Source organism: Grus americana, chromosome 1 (genome assembly GCF_028858705.1).
Source record: "Grus americana isolate bGruAme1 chromosome 1, bGruAme1.mat, whole genome shotgun sequence".
Taxonomy (NCBI): domain Eukaryota; kingdom Metazoa; phylum Chordata; class Aves; order Gruiformes; family Gruidae; genus Grus; species Grus americana.
The window spans coordinates 2,755,087-2,776,187 of NC_072852.1; the positions used below are offsets into that span (position 1 = coordinate 2,755,087).

At 39.9% G+C, this 21,101-nt stretch overlaps 1 protein-coding gene across 4 annotated transcripts in view; it reads right to left on the reverse strand.

The window, feature by feature from the left end:
* The window catches only part of EXOC4 (exocyst complex component 4), a 404,878-nt gene that overhangs the window by 373,407 nt on the left and 10,370 nt on the right, over positions 1–21,101 (reverse strand). For all 4 annotated transcript variants that reach the window (XM_054837585.1, XM_054837596.1, XM_054837605.1 and 1 more), the window contains exons 2-3: positions 10,378–10,567; positions 7,099–7,293 (exon numbers count right to left, since the gene is read on the reverse strand). In XM_054837585.1, the coding sequence (XP_054693560.1) occupies positions 7,099–7,293; positions 10,378–10,567 (385 nt within the window). The remainder of the gene's footprint in view (positions 1–7,098; positions 7,294–10,377; positions 10,568–21,101) is intronic.

Sequence of the window (21,101 nt, forward strand, 5' to 3'; positions counted from 1 at the left end):
TTATCAATAAGGTCAACAATGACAAGACACAATGTTAGCTGGGGAAAGACTTCAAGGGAAGACATATTGGGAAAATATTATCATTTTTGTAAATCAAAAGAAAGAGAATTTCAAGCAGGGCCAAAATTTTAATTTTGTAATAAAAGCATTTCCCCAAAACAACAAAAATATCTTATTTCCACTTATGGCATTAATTCCAAAATATAAAACTGTTCCACAGCAATACCTGAATCCCAGCTCTGCAATAAGAAAAGTAGAAACAAAAGGAAAGACTGTTTTTATCGATTTTCATGGTTCCAGCTGAAAGGCAGACAGTAAATAAAATGCATACCGAGAACTGCGTTGCATTTTGTTTTTTTAATTTCATTATTCCAGACTACTTAGAGTATAAGAAGTCTGCTCACTGGATGGTACTTTTAATTGAAAGACTCTCCACGTACTCTGTTGAGGAAAGCCACAGGCAGCAGCTACACTGAAGTAACAAAAATTAAAACTGTGCTCAACAATTGTGACCAGGGCTACAAACATGCAATGTTTTCGGGGAAGATGTTAATCACTCCAAATGCTTTCATAGAGGATTAACATGAAGCGCAGAGAAAGGCAGGGGACACTGTTATCAAGTAGGACACATTAATTATGGGATGAGCAACAAGAGGCCAAATGTACACGCGTGTATACACACAGAGCAATATCCCCTCTTTGCTCCTAAGACAATTCAATATTTTAAGCTCCTTGTTTGACTCCCACTTCCCACAGCAACTGGTTCCTTGTCCTCATACACTGCTCTCCAAAACACCCTACCTGTGGTTAGTCTCTCCTTTATTTCCTGTTCCTATGCCACATCTCCCTTCTGACTGTCTCAGTAGTTTTATGATCATTTTTGCACAGCATTTCCGTTTGTTAAAACATCTTCAAATTCTTACCTTGTTCTCACCCACTAAGTAGCCCCCCTGTTGTGTTGCAAAGCCCTGCAGTCAAAAAAAAAAAAAAAACCCAAACCAAAAACACCCAAACCAAAACCCAAACCAAACCAAACAAAAAAACCCCCACACTTTTTTGTAAAAGGCTTTGGCCTGCAGACAACAGAGCTGGTCAGCATCTCTAGTTCAGACTGGTATGTTCCTGATATAAAGGTTAGATTTCAAAACAAAGTAATGATCTTGAAAAAATTAACCCAATACAGATCTTACAGTCTATGGAGCTGAGCAAAAATACATTTAATGCATCATAAGGATGCTGGTGGTGAACTCAGTAGGCTTTAACTACGCTGCATCAGCACAATTGAAAATGACCTAATTTACCTGCAAACCAATCTCCTCCTCTGTACCGCTAGATGCCAAGTACATTTAATTCAATGCAACAACAATTACAGCCACTGGCTCGACTCTAGAATCTGAGCCAACAATGCAAATTTGCAGTAAGAAAGCGGTCAGCTCTGAGAAAAGACTGATGCTACTATTCACTTCAGAAAGAAGAGCAGGAGACATACATTATTCTTTTCCTGACATAAGGAAACTGAAATAGAAGTCCTTAACATTGAAAAAGAAAGAAAAGTAGGTGTTGGAGCATTCCCTGGCCTACTTCTTGAGAAACAAATTACTGTCACTTCAGCTTTGTATTTCTTGGGACAAAGACACACAGGCTAAAGAAGAAGGATGTGCCCACGAGTAAAATACACATACACATCGGTTCCTAGCTCCGTAACACAAATAAGTGTGAAGTTAAATTTAAGTGAAGACTAGTCAGAGGGCTCCGTATTTCCTTCTTTCGACCTTCATTCTTCCTTCTTGTCATCCTTCTAACAAAAAAGAAAATTTGACTGGAAATAGTAGTTATCCTCACTCCTATCCTATGGATGTATTTCTGCAGTTTCATGGTGTTTACCTGACACAATCCCAACCCAAAGGAACTGTACTCCCACACAAATAAATCAAGTTCAGAGTAAGTGTTTCATGGTCTACTGGAATTAAAAGATTTTTTTTAAAAACTCTATATACTTAGCCAAAGTGGTATTAATTCATTAAAATTGCAAAGCTAGACACATAAAAGCCAGGAAATGCAAAGAAAGTAGCCTAAGCAATTTTCATTTAATCGTATTATGATATGACCTTTAATTACTTGATTCAACAACATTTCTTCCTTCAACTGTTTTTAGCATTTCATCTCTTAGATTATTTAAACAAATGGAAAATATTAATTTCTCCCCGTGGGTACCTCATGGGTCAACAGTAGAGCCAGAACAATTAGATCAACACTACAGACCTCTACGATACCTGAGTTAATTAAGTAACTAGGCAGAGCGTACTGCCCTTCAATACACAACCCAGTGAATGGGAAGACTGGACATGGAATTGATTCCTCCAGCAAGAATCCAGCTGTCCCTGCCCATTGCTACCCATCCTGCTGTGTGTCCTCTGCTTCAAGTTCTGGCTTGGCTGTAGTGTTGTGTAGCCCATCTAAAACATTTCTTCCAGAAGAATTTGGATTCTTGCCTTCCAGTGATCAAGCTCGTGCTTCCGGGCCAAGCGCGGGCTATGCCCCCAGCCCAGCGCTGCCCCAGCTCTGCTGCTCTCCCTTTTGGAGACTGCCCACTGCCTTTTCTTAGGAAGCTCCTTCTTCATCAGAATTCCTCTCTCAGCACCTGATCACAGAATCATAGAATCATTTTGGTTGGAAAAGACCTTTAAGATTATTGAATCCAACCATTAACCAGCACTGCCAAGTCCACCACTAAACCACGTCCCTAAGCACCACATCTATGTGCCTTTTAAATACCTCCAGGGATGGTGACTCAAACACTCCTCTGGGCAGCCTGTTCCAGGGACTGACAACCCTTTCGGTGAAGAAATTTTTCCTAATATCCAATCTAAACCTCCCCTGGCACAATTTGAGGCCATTTCCTCTTGTCCTATCGCTTGTTCCTTGGGAGAAGAGACTGACCCCCACTTGGCTACAACCTCCTTTCAGGGAGTTGTAGGGAGCGATCAGGTCTCCCCTCAGCCGCCTTTTTCAAGTTTTATGTTAAACAGAAGTACACACAAGAAGTACACACATATGTGTGCGTGTGCAATCAACTGCCACACAAAAGTGAATGTTACTTTTAGCAATTTAGTGTGTGGAAAAACGATCCTTTACAGAAAAACATACAAACTCATACTTTAAAAAAGCATATACAGAAATTGAAAATAACTGAGATGTATTCGATCTCAGTCAAGAGGTCTACCTGGTCCGGACCCTCCTGATTTCTCCAAAGCTTCACAATTCAAAGGAGGTTGGAACAAGATTCTTTTAACACAAACTGCGTAAGGTGCAGCAAGCCTAACCCTACCAGCTCTGCTCACCGGAGTGTGTATTATCAAGATGCTGGAGGAACGCAGAACGTGAATACATGATATTTGAAGCTCATCCTTGCTACTCTAGATGGATACAGAATCGGAAACAAAAAAGCTGCCACTTAAAATTTTTAACTTCATACAAATGTAAGCTGTCACAAAATACCTCTTGCATTGTGTTCATACTACTGGGAAAAGCTGCCATTCTTTTATTAACAATTCTTCCCAGCATTACTCAGTCATTGCACATTAGAACCAGCAGCTGGAGAGTTTGAGTGATAATGAAACCTGTAACAAGCCATCTTCAGCCGTCTTTTCCAAACAATAAGGGAATTAAAATTTCAATTTAAATGCAGAGGTTTGAAACACGCTTCAGTGGCAAAATTACTTCAATTAATGTGAGTGGAATACAAAGAACAGACTGCCGAAATGTGATGCAGCAACCAGAAATTATGCCATTAGAGTGCCTGCATCAACCTAACACGATGACTGCAAAGGTCTAATTTCGACGGTACATATCACAAGGCTACAGGCAACAATATTAATCAGTGCTCCAATTTCAATGTGAGGGATACAAGCTCCTTGTCAGATCACTTTGGGCTTTTTATAAGCCATGAGCACCTGTTTACCTTGAGGAATGAAACAAAAGGACAGAGAGATCTATATACACTCTGCATCCCTGACAGTTTAGTAATTATTTTACATAATATTCATACCATATAAAAGGAGAAAGGAATTATCCTGCAGCCAGTGAGTGATTACAACATCACAGTCTAGCAGAGGCAGTGTTAAGAGAAGATGGCAAAAGCCAATGAGCCTACAGCAATTTTTTTCTGTGAAAAAGCTCCAAATGCAGATAGGTTACTATTTCTTTATTACAGGTACACTTCTCTTCAAATGAGAATTGCAAGTGTCAATGAACGGCTGAAATAGCATGTTCAATTTTCACTTGAGCTTTCTCTGTGTTCCTTGATATAAAAAAAAAAAAAAAAAAGACCCAAACAAAACTAACAGCTGCTTTTTATATCATTATCATTTTATTTCTTAGAAAAGATACTCTATTCTGGAAAAAAAAAAAACCCAAACAAATAACAAACAGCAGCATGATATACTACAGAATTCTGTACTTCAGTGAGGTCTAATTTTGAGTCTATCTCATAGCCTTGGGCAACCTTACCTACACACACGTATGTGCGTATGTATATATAAATAAAACTGTCCACACAAGATATCACAAATACATATATTGCAAGCCATTTCTAAAGTCTCTTATATGATAAATCCTAAGTATTATTATTTTTCTTCTTATACTTCCTAATTTGTATTCCAGATAGGGTATTAATTACTTTTCTGGAATTTCCTTCTGAAAAGAATTTTTTTAATTAAAAAAATGAACAAACCAACTCCAACCAAACTGGCAAGTCCATCAGTAAAGAAAAGCACCAACTGGATAACATTTCAACTGATACTGATGTTAACACTGAATACCGTGGTTTTCCCCCTGCACTGAATGCCTTAATTTACATCTACTTCTTCATCTCTCATAATTGAAAATATCAGACGAGCACCACACTCCAATTTCCTACATCAGAAACCTGACAAAAATTTTGGCAAAACTTGACTGCATTCTTCTCGTATACACTGCCTCAAGTCATTGCATTGCTGATCTGCTTTCAGGAATCCTAATAGGTTTTACATAACATTTTAGAAAGTGTCATAAAAATTCCACTCTACATCACACAACAGAAATGGATACATTACCCATCCCAGATGCCTTATAATGCGGTGGGAAAGACGTAAGACGAGTTCATATTAAAAGGACAGTGAGACTCTAAGGAGAATAAGATTGAAAGGGTTCCTAGAAGATGGTTCTAAAAAGGAAGAAAGGGAAAATTGTGACCAGGTTCCAGAAAGATGATTGCACCAAATATAGCATGAAAAGAGAACACAAGCAACAGAAAACAACAGGGAAGTGATGGCAGAGTGAAATCAGACAGGAGGACATGACAGCAACAGCAAAAATCCAGATAGGGTTATACACGCGTTCAGAGAAAGGGATGAGGAGACTGACATCAAACTGCTGAAATTGTTTCAGAGGGAACAAGGGAAGTTTTAGAAAGTCATATTTAAGGTAAAATGAGATAAAACAGAAGGAAATTAAAGTTCAAGCCTGGGCTCTAGGAATATGAGGTGACAACACTAAGATTTCCAGCTGCTTATCCTGTTGAATAATGACTTGTTAAAAAGAAGTGAAGAGGCACAGCTAAGAAAAATACAAAGGACAGTAAAGTAGAAAAAAAAAAACATTAACAAAAGAAGGCAATGAAAATATCTCCTTAAAGGCATTCTCTGGCAGACACAAAGAGGAATATTAACAGACATACTTCTTTTGCCTTCACTTTTGGAGGACAGACTGGTTAAGGCTGGAAAGGACCTCTAGAGAACATCTAATCCACCCCCCTGCTCAAGCATGGTCACCTACAGCCAGCTGTCCAGGACTACATCCAGTCTGGTTTTGAAAACTTTCCACAGATGGAGACTCCGCAACCTCTCTGGGCAATCTGTTCCAGTGTTCGACCATCCTTACAGTAAAAAAAGGGTTTTCTTAAGTTCAGACATAATTTCCTGTTTCAGTCTGTGCTCATGGCCTCTTTTCCTGTCACTAGACACCGCTGAGAAAAGTCTGGCTCTGTTTTCTTTGCGCCCTCCCATGAGACATTTTATAACCACTGATAAGATCTCCCTGAAGTTTCTCTTCCCCAGGTGAAGCAATCCCAGCTCTCTCAGCCTCTTCTCATATGTGAGATACTCCTGTCCCCTAACCAGCTTTGTGATCATTCACTAGTCTCGATCCAGTAACTTCATCTCTCTCTTGTACTGGAGAGCCCAGAACTGGACTCAGCACTCCGCACATCAGGACTGAGTAGAGGGAAGAATCACCTCCCTTGTAAAGTTTTTAATTACTGGTAGAAGACAGTTCCAGGAAAGGAAGGACTGGAGCCAGGTGAGGAAGTGTGCTTGTTAACTTTTGAAACAAGAGAAAAAGAAAAAAGATTGTTATTTGAGAAGTCCAGGAAACTCCACCGCAAGACTGGAATTGAAAGGTATGCTTATAAAAGAGATGGAACTGAAGAGGAAAAATACTTGAAAGGAGGGAGAAAAAAAGATGAAGAAAGGGCTGGAAATAAGTAGAAAGGATCAAGAGTCCTAGTAAAAGATCTAGAGGAAGACAGTGAGAGGCAACCACACCTAAATGGTGAAAGACAGTCTCCCCTCAGAATAATGACCAAAGTCGTGAGTACATTCTGGGAGATGAAGTAGGAGAGAAACAGGATAGTTCTTCCATAACAAAAATGGTTTTGAAATAATTGATAACCTATAAAGAAAGAAAATGATACAGGCAGATGTCAGGGAAGTTAGTTTTAAAAGCAAGCACCAGGTTGCAAAAGCAGAAGGAAATCCTATGTGCAGATTGAATGGGTAAAGAACTAGACAGTTACAGAAAGCATCAGGATCAGGACGAGTAAGCAGGTAAAGACAGCTCAAAGACAGCTCCCAACAGGATGGGAGACTCTGACCCTAAGTCCAGTCAGGAAGGATCAGAACAAAACCAAATGGAAATTCCAGTACAAGAAAGGAGCAAAAGAAGAAACTAAGCAGGGAAAAAAGCAAATAACACAGACAGCAGATCTATCTGCACAAGATCCGACAGCTGACCAGTGTGTTTCTGGTGGGTACTGGCCCAGCGTGAGGTACCAGATCTTACCAGCATGTCTGTTGCATTGAGGTAGTGCTTGCTGGCCATGCACTGTTCCAGCTTCTGAGGCACTTGCTTGATGTTCTCAATCTCATCCAGCAAATTCAGGACATGTTTGTGCTCAATCCCTTCAATCCACAGTTTGCGCAACTCATCCCGCTTGCAGTGCAGCAGCATCTTGCACGACAGCAGATTCTCCTTCACCTACAAGCAACATGTCAAAAGATTAATTAAATCTGTCCCTGTAACTGGCGCTTCTAACACAGATCAGCCCTTTCCCACATTGACTTTATTAGGAATTCCAAAAATATCACGAGACTATAACCAAATCCAAGTTCCTTAAAATTTCCGATTATTCTTTTGGCTGAAGGAAAACACATAGTACATACAAACCAGAACTGCTTTCATAGTGAAATGGTTTTTAGTACAAGTTTTGTACCACTATGGAAAATTTAACTGTAGTATCGTAATGTGAACAAATGCAGGATCCTATTAACCGTGACCAAAGACTTATTTGCACGTTTTCCAGAAATCAATTCAGTATTTTGGCATACAGCAAGAATCCAATTTTCAGTGAAAGCAAATAAGCCACTACTAATTTTTCTGCTGTAAACATTTTCCATCTGCCTATTAAATCTTTTGGCACGTCTCCTCCTTTCTTCAAGTTTGGTGTCCATTTCTTGAAACACGACTATCTAAGAGTACAATCATTTTCCTAATACCTTGAGCAATGCTAAATTTTTTTTGGAAGAGATATGGTTTCATTTGAACAAGTAGCAGTTAAGATACAGTTCAATTCAGCACTTCCATTATTTATCATTACATCACCTAGAGAAACACCTTGGTGTTTGCAAGTCTCACGCCATCCTCTCTAAGTAGCGAAGTCTCTACTATTCTACCTCATTTGGGAAACATCAAGAGTTTTTCTTCTCCATTCTTTCTGCTCAAAGGCACAGCCTGCATTCCCTGCTTTCAGGTTCTCCCAATATCCTCTGGTAAGGTCAGTATAACCTAGCTTTTCTTGCATAATGCAAATCACTAATACATATTAAAATGTGGAAGCAATTAGCAACACAGCTTCACACATTGCTTTCACACTATTCTTGTTTTTGTGATAAGTTATGAATACTTAGGGTCCAACCTTTTCTCAGGCTGAACTCTCACTGAATTACACATGAAGAGAGACTCTCAGAAGTAGGCCCTTCAATTTATTTTTAAATAATGAGCCTTCAAAGCACTCCAGAAATCCCACTTCAGCTGCACACTCTCCTACCTTGTCCATCTAAAGGCAGTTTAAAAAAATACATGTGAAACACATAGATGGACCAAAACACAGACAAGCAGTAAATAACAATAGCTGCATAAACCAGCCTCCCTGCAGAGCCAGAAGAGACTAAGATTTTAATACAGTACCACTGCACTCAGAAATGTCCTTCTGAAAAGAATAACATAGAAAAATCCTCAGCCAACAGAAAACCTAATGTAAGAGTGTCATAACTCACTGAAAAAGCAGAGGTAAACTAAAATGCTGTCCAATATCTTAATTTAAAACGTTTCACTGACCTAGCACACCGTCATCAGTGGACTGCTGTTCCATAGAGCCAAATCAAGTCAGGAAAACAATCGTGGGGCTAGAAGGAATCTCGCAAGATTACTCCTGTCCTTGCAAGAAAGGAGATCAACTAGATCTACATTTGGGAGCAGGGCAAGGAATGAACAGCAAGTCTTTAAGAATGAATCTCCCCTCGGTAGGCCAAATTGTTTCTACTTTAGAATTCAGTTTTACAGTGGTAACACCTCTAAAGCTAGATTCAAAACCAAGTCTTTCCTAACAGGAATTGATTACAAAAGGTAGATACACAGAGGGATCCAGACTATCTATCACTTCCACGATTCCTAAAGCAAGTAAACACCTGCGCAATCATCTACCTTCCACAAGAAGGGAACATCAAAAGAAAGTCTGATAGTGTAATACAGATTGATGACAAACCAGATCTGGGGCCTCCCATGAGATTAGGCCAAAACTACTTCAATATATATTGACTAAAACTAATAAGACAACTTAAATATCAAAAGGTCCTTCACCCTTACAGTCATTCTTCTAGGCTGGACCACAAGGTCACACCCCTATATGTTTGTTCTGACCTCAGCAAAGCTTAGCACACTGTGTGAAAACAGGCCACTGGCTACAGTTTATTTCAAATTTAGTACAATTGATCTCTGCTTTCAAAGTGCTGAGCTTTGTGCATAAATCCTAGAATGAACTCTTAGCCTTGGAAAGCATCAGAATGGTCTCATTTTCTTTGAAAATGCTAAATGAATTTTAAAAGCCAGAAGGGTCAGTACATAGCCCCAGCAGGGTAAAAGCCAACTGCTCCTAAAGCACTGCTGTGAAAGGTTTTAAGCTGAGACCTTCACAGAGCCGGGGGGGGGGGGGGGGGGGGGAGAATAAATCTGGTGCCTAGTTTGCAAAGTTTAGGTATAGCAAACTACACAGGAAGTAAAAGATAGGACAGGAGACCAAAGAACTAATCTCCGCAAGGAGAGAGCAGATGGAACAAGTCCACAACAAAGAGTGCCAGAGTTATTTACTGGCACGCTACCGAAGTGTGAGCACTCAAAATACAGAAAGATACAGGGGCACAGAGTTCATGTACATTCACACAACAGAACTGAGTTTGGAAATAGCACCAAAATTCAGATTCTCTGAGTGAAAAGCAAGCTGATGAATCACCCAGACTATTTAGGAGGTGGTTGGAGGCCAACGTATCAAAACATGAACAGATGAGATGGAAAGGTGTTAGCTTAGCAGCCTTTAGACTTCAAAAACCTCATAGCAACATGCCCAGACAATAAACGAACAGGGGGCACCGCAAAACTTTGGGCTTCATATCCACCTCTCATTTTGCTTTTTAATTGCTTGTGTTCTCAAACAACAGAGAGATCCTACGGGAAAACATGCTGCCAGTAAGACATAGCCCAGGACCGCTGTATTAGGACTGAATGATCTAGTCCTAACCATGCCACAGAGTGACTTGAAAAATCAGGCTTAATTCAGAATTAGTGGGTAACAGTGCTTTCTCAATTCAAATTTTAGTTCAGTTCAGAACGATGACAAGCAGCTGGGAAAAGAGAGAGAGAAATAAAAGGTTAAAATGGGAGTTTACAACATTACCAATAAAAGGACAGCACACAGGAAAAAGATAGAGGAGTTGCACAGATTTGTACCCAGCGTAGATGCTATAGAGCGGACGCAAACACAGAAACACAAGCAAAGCCAGACTTCACCTGTTTGATCTTGTTGCGCGAGTTGGTGATGCGCTCTGTGATGCTCTGGTAAGTGCGGATCGCAGTGGTGAGCTCGGTGTAGTGCTGGACAATGAGTTCATCCAAATCCCGGTCACATGTCTCGTAAGCTTCTTCCAGGCGGCCTTTCTCAGTCTCTCGGTCCTCAACATCATCACTGGTAGATAAAGTCCTAAGGACAAAAAGATTACAAAAAAAGGGATATTTTCAAATTATCTATGAGGACAGGAAGGCTTTGCCTAAAAAATGCACTACTTACTGCAAACCAGTCACTCTTCTTAGTCTATACATTTCACTGAGTGCAGTTTATTTCTGGTAAACATATCTGTCTGGTACTCGGCAGAGAACAATGTGCTTCAAGAAAATAAAAAAACATAAATATTGTGGGTTATTACTTCCCCAATTTTCAGATGCTCCAGAGGTTTTTTACTACACTACTGGATCTATAAAAAGGGACAGTTATCTATTAGTTAACATATTTCCAGAGAGTCATTAATATGGGCACAGTATAACATATGAAATATATCCTGATTTATTACTTGCAAAGAACTCCAAAGAAGAAATTCTACTTTGGACTCGGGGACCAGTGCAACTATTTGTTCGGAGTATTGCAGTGACTACTACTTGCCTGCTGAAAGTACACTAGGGATATCACAAGTACATAGAGAAATCCATCAAAAGCCTACCCATACCTTCCAATAATCTGGTTTCAAAAGTACACCAGTAGAGCTAAGAAGTGTCATGGGCTCTTTATTTCCCCCCTTCAAATATTTTTACACTCTGAGTAACATCATCTAGTAAGATATTTAATTATTTTTTTTTAAATCAATGAAGTTTGAGATTACAACAAAACTGTTGAAAATTTAATGAAACTGGCACAGGAAACAAAAGTTTCTTGGCATCACACTGAACTTCTGAGATTTACTCCAGAATCAATACAATCTTCCCTTTCTCCTCCTCCCTCTTTACCTCGCTCACCCCCTCTTGAGACCCGTCCTGCCACCGGATCCAGAATGACTCGATTACACAACCAGAAAGTCTCAGGACACAGCAATAGCCTAAAAGACATATTCTTCTATCCTATGGTAAGTAGCACTCAAAAAGTTGGTTTCTGAAAAAAAGTCATTCTGAATTTTTCTCTTCCTTTATCCTTGGAAGGGGCGCTATGGTCCATACAGCTTTCTGTTTTAAATCAGCAATATAGACATTGAAAACTGTATACTTCATGGTGAAAAAGAGATCAGTCATAGTAGCTATGACCTAAACATTGGTATATCACAACATTAAGAACCAGCAGCAGTGAATTCTGTAGCTCTACTGACAATTTCTGAACCACTTTAAAGAACTTATGATGAGAAAATAAGCAATAATAAAAGCTGCAGAGGAACTGTTTACAAGGGCAGGGAGTGACAGGACAAGGGGGAATGGCCTGAAGCTGCAGGAGGGGAGATGGAGATGAGATCTGAGGCAGAAATCCTTCCCTGTGAGGGCGGTGAGGCCCTGGCACAGGTTGCCCAGAGAAGCTGTGGCTGCCCCTGGCTCCCTGGCAGTGTTCAAGGCCAGGCTGGATGGGGCTTTGGGCAACCTGGGCTAGTGGAGAGTGTCCCTGCCCATGGCAGGGGGGTTGGAAGTAGATGGGCTGTGATGTCCCTTCCAACCCAAACTGTTCTATGATTCTATGATATTTAAAAAATAAAAATCACTGCATACAAACTGGTTTGGATCATATGCTTGAACATCATGAAACAATCACAACTTTCAAAGAAATTTAAAGCATCTACTCACTGAAAGTGAGATGCCTTTAAAAATACAACTAGTAGAGCATGAACATGTGGAGACCATTATTTCATTCAAATAACAGAAGTTCAGGCCTCTAAACTGAGGCACCATCTTACGATGGTATGCATTCTACACTGAAAGAGTATAAAAATAGTAAGAGACTAGAACAACCATCGTTTCCAACCCTAAAGACTGTAAAAAAAATATACCACCAGGAGTAGGAGAGAACTTTGTGAGCTTTTTTCCTGCATTTCTTAAGCTATTTGTGCAGAGAAGGTCAAATAGTTAGAAGACGACAAAAAACCCATTGCTGAATGCTGCTGCTGCTCTCTGCTACCATAACAGCATTTGCTTTGGATTTGTTAAAGCAATGAGGTCCAGTCAAACTAAAACCAGTATCTCCTGCTATCAAGTAAGAAAGAAAATATCAACTTCCTTTGCAATAACCGTCACTTGTCCTCTACAGTAAAAGTTAGAATGTGAGAATTGCTTGCAGATTGCAAAAAAATAACAAAGGAGAGAAACCTATTTCCTTATGGTTTCTTTAAGAGTATCTTCAGTGACAACAAGCAGGACCCAAGAAGGGTTAGTATTTGATAGATTTTTCTGAATTCTTCAATAGCATTAGGAAAGTAGTAGGAACTCAAGTGCAGAAGTTCTTCTCAAATAAATGTAAATAAAGAGCTTAAACATACAAGAAATGCTCCCTCTCTCTCAAAAAGTCAACAGAGACATACCCAAAACTTCCAGTTCACTACTCTTTTTTTCCCCTTCAAAGAAAAACAACCGGCTGCACCACCTACTCAAGGATTCCATCTTTAAAAAGAAGGGGAAAAAAAGAAAAAAAAAAGGAAAAAAAAATTCACGGGGGATCATGATCCCAGAAAGTGCAGCTAAGAAAACTCAAGTGAGCAAGCAAATCTGTACCACCACATGGAACACGGCACGAGAGGACAGGAGCACACGCATACTTGTCCTACTCAACTACCAAGGAGGACAGAGGAATTAAAGCCAAAACATATCCTATAACACCCTAAAGAAGACAATGTACCCAAGTGACGTATTTTATTTTACACAATTTTGACATGTCTTTTCCCTTTCAGATGGCAGTGGCAGAAGGTCGTAACAGATACCACATGGCAATAAGGAGAAGAGATCCTCTTTCTGTTGTTATGCCTCAGACTATCAGAGCGGGTTCCTCACACCCTCCTCCCCACTCCCAAATACCAAGAGCTGCACATTTTACAGGGAATGCAGGTGCACCTCTCCTCCCGCATGAAGAGCATGCAGAGATGAGGACCCCCCTCCTCATTCCTCTGACAGAGTAGCTTCTTCCAATCCATGAAATTTATTTGTAGCATTTCAAGTTCTGTGCTTCGTGGCAGCTACGGAAACAGGAATGCTTTCTAATTACATTAATATTTTACTCCCAAACATTCTTAGTTGTGTCTTAAATCACATTTTCACAAAAAAAGATGCTTTTCTTAATTTATACTCTATGCAAAGCACTCTAATATCATGCAAAAAGGACCTGGAAAGTAAGAGTAGTAGTAGAGCGGTTTGAAAATAAGCCTGGAATTAAGAAATCTGGGTTACAGCCTCTGCTCTACTGCAGATCTCTGACATTGTGGTTCCAGCTTCCCCACATCACAGCCTGCATCTTGACTCTAGACCATGAGCTACACACAGCTCGTAGCTACTACAGACTCCTGATGTAAATATTTGCATTTCAGTGGAACAGGCTGAGCAGGCAGATCCATGTCCTTGTGGCCCAGTTCCTCTTTCTCACCTGGAAATACACAGCACCGGTTCCTCAAAGAAGCGAGCTGCGACTACGTGCACTAAATATGACTGAAACACTCCAGCGCTGCTAGCAGAGGTCACGTAAACACTTCAGACAAAGTAAGGTAGGAAGATGTGCTTGAAAACAAAGCTAAGCATACAGTTAATGCAACAATATTAAACATATAGTACTTGTAAGATGCAGTGAAGTTTGGGTTCATGCTGTCATAGATGACTAGAAAGCACGTGCAAGAATGTGTTTGGCAGTAAATCATCTGCCATTAAGAGCTCTTGCAGATGAATACGCCTTCTTTGAGAAGAAGTCCTTATTTTTGCTAGAAGAATGTTCTTCAGCACGGTTACACCGGACACGAAGGTATATCCTTTTTAGGAATTGACATATTGTTTGAGTTTGAAGCTGAACAATATTGCTTGTCTCAGTAGTTAATGAAAACATCGATTCTCTCTAACCTGTGTTATGGATTACAGGAGAATCGTGGATTGCTACAGACAACGTAGAAGCGGAACCAAATTGGCCTCCATCGCAGACTAGAAGAGATTTTAGTTTTAATTAAACAAAATTGAATTTCAAAATTCTTGATTTGCCAAAGCTGTTCAAGCTTTGGCTTGAATCCATCTGCAATGCCAGTAGTTTGTTACAAAAGCTAAAGATCTTTCCATAAGGCCACAAACTGTGTCACTGTAATGTCAGAGCATGTCACAAGCCTCTCCTACTGCTTCAGCAAGCTTCTGCCCAACTTAGGCTTCCTAAAAAATATAGATGTGACTGGAAGTTGTTAAGTAGATTCAAACCATGCTGCCCAATTGTTTTTGTCCTTGTAATTGAGTTTAACTTGCCCTCTATAAGAAAAATATTTTTTTGCTAAAAACACTAGACATTTGCACAGCCAAAACATGGATGTTTATGAAGCCTGAGAGGTCACAACAGGGCCTGTATCTTAAAAACCACAAAACATGTCAAAAGAAGGACAAAGCTAGTATAGCTGGAAATCAGAAAACTTTGTGAGATACCACAAGCTTATTCCTACTGAAATGATATAATGACAATGTCTAACTAGAAGTATCAATTTTAGCTGTCATGTTGCTATTTGTCTGCTTAGATATATAATATACATTTGCTGCCACCTTCAGCAGAATCAAGATGCTTTAGGGGGAAAAAACCAACCCATCTGGCTGAGCACTACACACTTTCTCACACATCTTCTCACACAGTCTGAACTCCAAAGACCTCATCTTTTAAACCCACAACACAGCCAGTAGTAGCATGAAAATACTGCCAACCTATGGTAAAAACAAGAGTAACAGAAATACAGAGGTCTCAAAGCTCCAGTCCATCCAACCTGATTTCTGGAACCTCAGCAGCACACGTTGGGAACGTAGTTGCCAACTAAATCTTTTCCTACACTTAACGGTTCTCTGAGAAATGAGCTTAATAGGCAGCAGTAGCCCGGAATCCAACAAGATGGGCACAAGACAAAGGAATCACTCTGCTGCTGTATAAAACCTTCCTATGCCCATACTTGGAGTGATGTGCGCAGTTCTAGTCTCTTCTCTTTTCTGTTGCCCTTCAAAGGGCAACTAAACCAATGGAGGGGATGAAGCAGCTGTTCTCTGCAGAGATGCTAAGGCCAAGACCCTTTAGTTTGGAAAAGGCTGAAAGGAGATATGACCGAGGCCTGCGGAAATCAGAAACGAGATGAATAATGTAAACGCAAAACAATTTTTTCACCAAATCATGCACTACAAGAACTAGTGGCACTTGTTGAAACTGCCAGGAGATTAGTTTAGAAAAGGATTAAGCACACCTACACTGTAGGTAGTGAACTCCTGAACCTTGCTGCAGGATTCGAGGCTCACAGCATCAGCAGGTTCAGAAAAAGGACTTAAATATATTCACAGACAACAGGTCAAAACAAATACTGAAAGAAACTAGCTGGAATGTATCCTCCAACATCCCTAACCCAACGGCTGCAGACCCTAGGGAAATATGGAAGCACTAGACACTGACAAGTGGCCATGCTTGCATCCCCTCTCTAACATTTTGTATCACCCCTCTTGGAGACAAACTTCCAGGCTAGACAAACCATTAATCTGACTCAATAGAGCATTTCTTTAGCTGTACCCTATGGAAGATTCCAGTAATTTAGATCACCTAAAGCTGGGTAATGTTCTGGAGGGATGTTACCCAACTCCTGCACATGTACATACAGTAAGTACCAACATGGGGCCTCCCCTTCACCCGACCAGGATATTTCAGCACCCAAACTTGTAAGAAGTCAAGACAAGTATGATCCATTCTTGCAGAGTTCCAGGTGAAACTACAGTGCTGTCAGGGAGGAGGAAGGGGGAGAGGGGAAGAGTTAGAGACTTTGGCGAAACACTGCTTTGTACATCCCAGGGATGCGCTCACCAAGGACAAGACTGGATTAATACACCATTACCTAATTTTCCAGCCTATAATCCTAACCTGTAAGAACTGAACTCAATGGAAGTTTCAGGCTCAGCCAACTGCCATGTTCCAGGATTTCCAGCTGACTCTGCCGGATGCACCAGCTGGGAAATCTTCCCAGAATTAACACCTGTATTGGGAACCTCTTGCTTTCTTTAATTATCTGTTTTGGGAAAATATTGTGGAAACAATCATCACTAAAAATATCATACTCATATTTTGACCAGAAAATTTACCTATATTTACAGCCCGTTAGTCTATTCTAATTTAAAACATTAAAGGGACCACTTACTATGCCAAAAGGGATAAATAATTCTACACAACAAAGAACTTAAGCCTAACAGGTTTTTTTTTCCCCTTCCATCCACATGAGTTTGCCTTAAATACCTGTGGATTTTTTTTTTATGGATAGGATAAAAAGTTAAATCACAACGCAAGATCCAAATGGAGAAAAGCAACATCAGAAACTGCTTTTTCATTTATTTTACTGAAAGACCAGCACGTTTCAGAAGTACAAGGTTTTCGTTTCAGGACTTGGTTATTTCCAGTCATTAAGAGAGTCTGGATTAATGGCTGGAGAACTGAGAAGAAGTGCACGTGTGATCCATCCCACCATCATGTACTGAAGAACCATCAAAGAGCACTTTGAGAAAAGCAAATCCATTCTTTAATGAATGCGAATAGCAATATATAAATTAGAGGAAGTGAAGCTGTTTCAAGCAAAAATGTCAGGAACAAGTGTGCTATAAAAGTGAGAATGCCTTTTTTGATTTTTATTTTTTTACATCATATTAAACCTTTACCCAGATAATAATTTACATTTTTGTCCACCATGGCTGTAACATATAAGTTTCTGCAACATATTCAAAAGCAGTACAAGTACTTACAACTGCTTACAGCTACCAGCAAGACCCTTCTGCTCATGTTCTTCTCAAGTCACTGTATCAATCGCTTTACCTACTTAAAACAAAACTAACTCACCACCTTCCCTTTATTCCAATAGTTCATTACCATATATTTTCCTCCTTCAAAAACACAACATTAAATCCTTGAAGACTAGCAGTATCTGTAACTACAAAAAGGAGCCATGTCACTTTGAATCTGAAACATTACCTTGTATACCTGAATTTCCTACCTAAGCCCCTTGGTACAGGAGCCATTTCTTTTTCTTGCTCTGCACAGAAAAAAGCAAAGCAAGGAATACTTAGTATTCTTGAGATTATATATGTTCCTGCTAACACTGCAGAAAAGTAAGCCAAGGGCGTCTTTGCTTGTTTCAGTTCTATTAAAACGTGTGGTAAGGAAGAAGAAAAGTCAACACACTGTTTGCCAAATAGAAAGGATCAAAATTGTTTGGGAAGGGAACTTTGCAGAAAGAGCTTTGAAGGGGGAATTACAAAACAGGACAAGATTATGAAACAATGATAAATATACATTAGCTTTCTAGAATTCCCTGAAAAACAAAAGCACTCAAAACATATGACAAACAGAAGGAACGTCACTTTAGATACTGAGTATGTGCAGGTTACGAACTCAGTGGGGATCTCGAGTACGGATCCCTGATCAGTTCACTTGTTTTTTATTTTCATTTTTCTAAATGAGAATCCGCCTCCTCTGTAAGATACCTGTAATTTGTACTTGGCAGCTGGATGGCTGCATATGCCTGTCTCATTAGCAAGAGCTCAATAGGATTAGACTAATTCCAACTGGATGTTAGTCTGTTAAGAGACATTTATATGCTGCACTAAAACAGAAATTCATTGAGCCAAATCTCATTGACTTTTGATTTTACATAGTTAAAAATACAGATTACATAAATGCAAAATTCTTAATTCACTGGAGTCACTTCCACATATGGAAGACAGGACAGAGAAGATGATCAGACACAATCTTGAAATGGTTTTATCATGGGATGTACAACATATTTCACACAAGAAAAAAAACAAAACAAACCTTGCTATTTCCCCTGAGGTCAGTGAATTTACACTGCAATTAGACTAATAAAAAAAAGAAGTCCATGGGGACTATTCATTTCAGAAGAATTTGATCTGTAGATCACAAGCATTTTTCATCTCTGCTTTCCATCACCCAACTCAAATAACTAGCACAGGGAGTAGGTGGAAAGACTTTTATAGGAGTCCTGAAGCACTGTCATTCTGCAAGATGTCTAAAGCCTTAAACTGCTTGCTACAACAGTTCACATCAAAGACAGGAAGATGTAGTTTCCAAAGGTAAATACATCAGAAAATGTATTCACCTTGATCAAATATAATTGCCATCTCTACCATTCCTGTGAGAGGCTGCACCTTTCTAGAAAACTGAACAAACACTGCAGCTCCAGAGGAGTCCTCCTTCCTCAGCACTGCAGGTGAAGGAACAAAGCATCTTGGACACACTGGCACAACCAGGACCCAAAAGTATGTTTGAATTGACCCTCATCTGTTGCTTTACAGCAGTTCTACAGACTGTAGCCATCAAAAGCCAAAGAGCAATTCAAAGCATGGGAGGCAAGATTTCTGACCTATGGATGCTCACCTATAAATGCTCAATATAGTATTTAGAAGCAGTCACAAAACCCGCTTGTGTCGCTAAAACTTTTTTCTCTCCGCAGACCTCAGTCTCAGCACTTTCCTCTGAACTGCAAACGAAAACACTAAGGAGTTTTAAAAAAGTCACACCATGTCTCATTTTTATAATGCAGAAAATGCTACAGACTGTAGCTATTATATACCGTAGTAAATACATGAGATGCTTTAAAATGCAACACATTAAGTAGGGATAAAGCAACTTTCCTCTAAGAACCAATGTAATTAGTCTGGTTCCAGCAACAACTAACATCGGCAGACTCCATACACTATATAACATGTTATTCCCACACTACGGACTTGGTGTTGGCTATTTCTTTGTGTTTTGATAAATCAATGTTTTTCATAGACCTATCCAAGATCCACAGATGCCTGGACTGCAGAACTACCGCACAATCTCATCTCCACTGTAAATTTACTCCTACAGTGTGATGCATTAATCTGGGGAGGAAGAAAAAAAAAAAAAAGAAAAGGCAAACTCTCCAGCATCCAAATGACACAAGAAAAACAACAGGCAGATGATGCAAAAGGACAGAAAACAAGTCGTAATTTTTTCACAAGCTAATAAATTTCTTTCATTGTTGTGAACTGAAAAAACATGATGTTTACTAAGCTATTCAACAGCAGAAGAAAACAAACATCATTGTACTACACATCATGTGGCACAACAGATAACTACAGGAGTACAGAGATGATCAGCTACAAAACTATGAAGCAATTCACCTCCCTTCATAACATGCTATTTTTGAGCTACAAATGCACTCCAGCCCCAAAACAGGATTTAACATCATAGCTCCCAGCACCACAGAAAGCACACCACACACAGATTAATCTTCATTCCCTGTAACACCCATGTTCCCACAAATGTGCACAGCTTATCTGCACCAACTACTACAAAATAAGCTTTGATGTGAATGAAATGCACAACAGACTTCTTTGCTCAGTTCCTGTATCAACAAGCTTAGCACAAATAGAGAATAGCCACAAGGGCAGTTACAAATAAGTGTTTTTTCTGGGGCATCCTGCAACACTCAGCAGGAAAAGCCTTTGCGAAGCCAGCAACAGGCATCGTTGCAGGTACTTTAGGCAGCTGTGGTGCCAAAGAGCTCAGGTTGGTGATAGGTGCTGCTGAATCACAAAACTTCAAGGGGACTAAGAATTTTGTTCACACGCGGACATGTACAGCAAACATGGAAATATTTGGGTGCCTAAAGAAATCTGCTCATCTTCCTCTCCAAGGGATGCATGAACGAATGAGTCTCCTCCATGTGCATGTTCAAATTTATCTGCCTGCTTGACAGTGAAGATTTAGTTTTAGCATATGCTGTCCTACTAGTGTAGCCCAGTCTGAAGCATCAGAGAAGCAATTCTGCTTTATTTTCCCCTCTCTTCTATTCTACAAGGCTCAATAACGAAAATAGGTCAGTTTGAAGTAAATCCATGAATTTCTCAGCTCCATATGCCCACAGTCCAACTCCATTTTGTTCTGCAACGTGCTGACTGCCCTTATGCCACACACAAGCTCTTGGTTTCTGAACCTGAATTCAGGGTGTGATCCACACTGCTCCTGCTTCACCCAGTATCCATTTCCTTCACCAGTGTTTTTTCCACCAAATCCTGCATTTAGTTGCTCCCCTCCCCATGTTTTGCACTGTGGCAAAAGGAAGTTAACAACAACCTTTAAGACTATCCATTTACAGGCACCAACCTTAAAATTACAGCTCCAGCAGGAATTAGCTTTGAGACTCAACAAGAATTTCTGTTTACACTGAGAAGTCTCATATTCCCCCACACAGCTTGTATTATCAAGGGCCTTAGTCTGTTTTCCAGGGCAGATGAGCAATTTCTTTTGCCAGCCCACTGCTAGCTTCCTACCTGCCCAATAAAACGCCAAGAGAATTAGATTAAGGGTCAATTTTAAGAGAAAACTGTTAACGTTAATGAATAATAAATGTTTCATTTCTGCAAATTTGCTTTTTCTGATGCCTCCAGCTAGGTTGGGTGGATAACTGCCCGCCTATTTTACCTACTCTAAAGCCAGCCCTGTTAAGTACGATTACTGCTAGGCTATGGATAGTAAACGGAGTCTT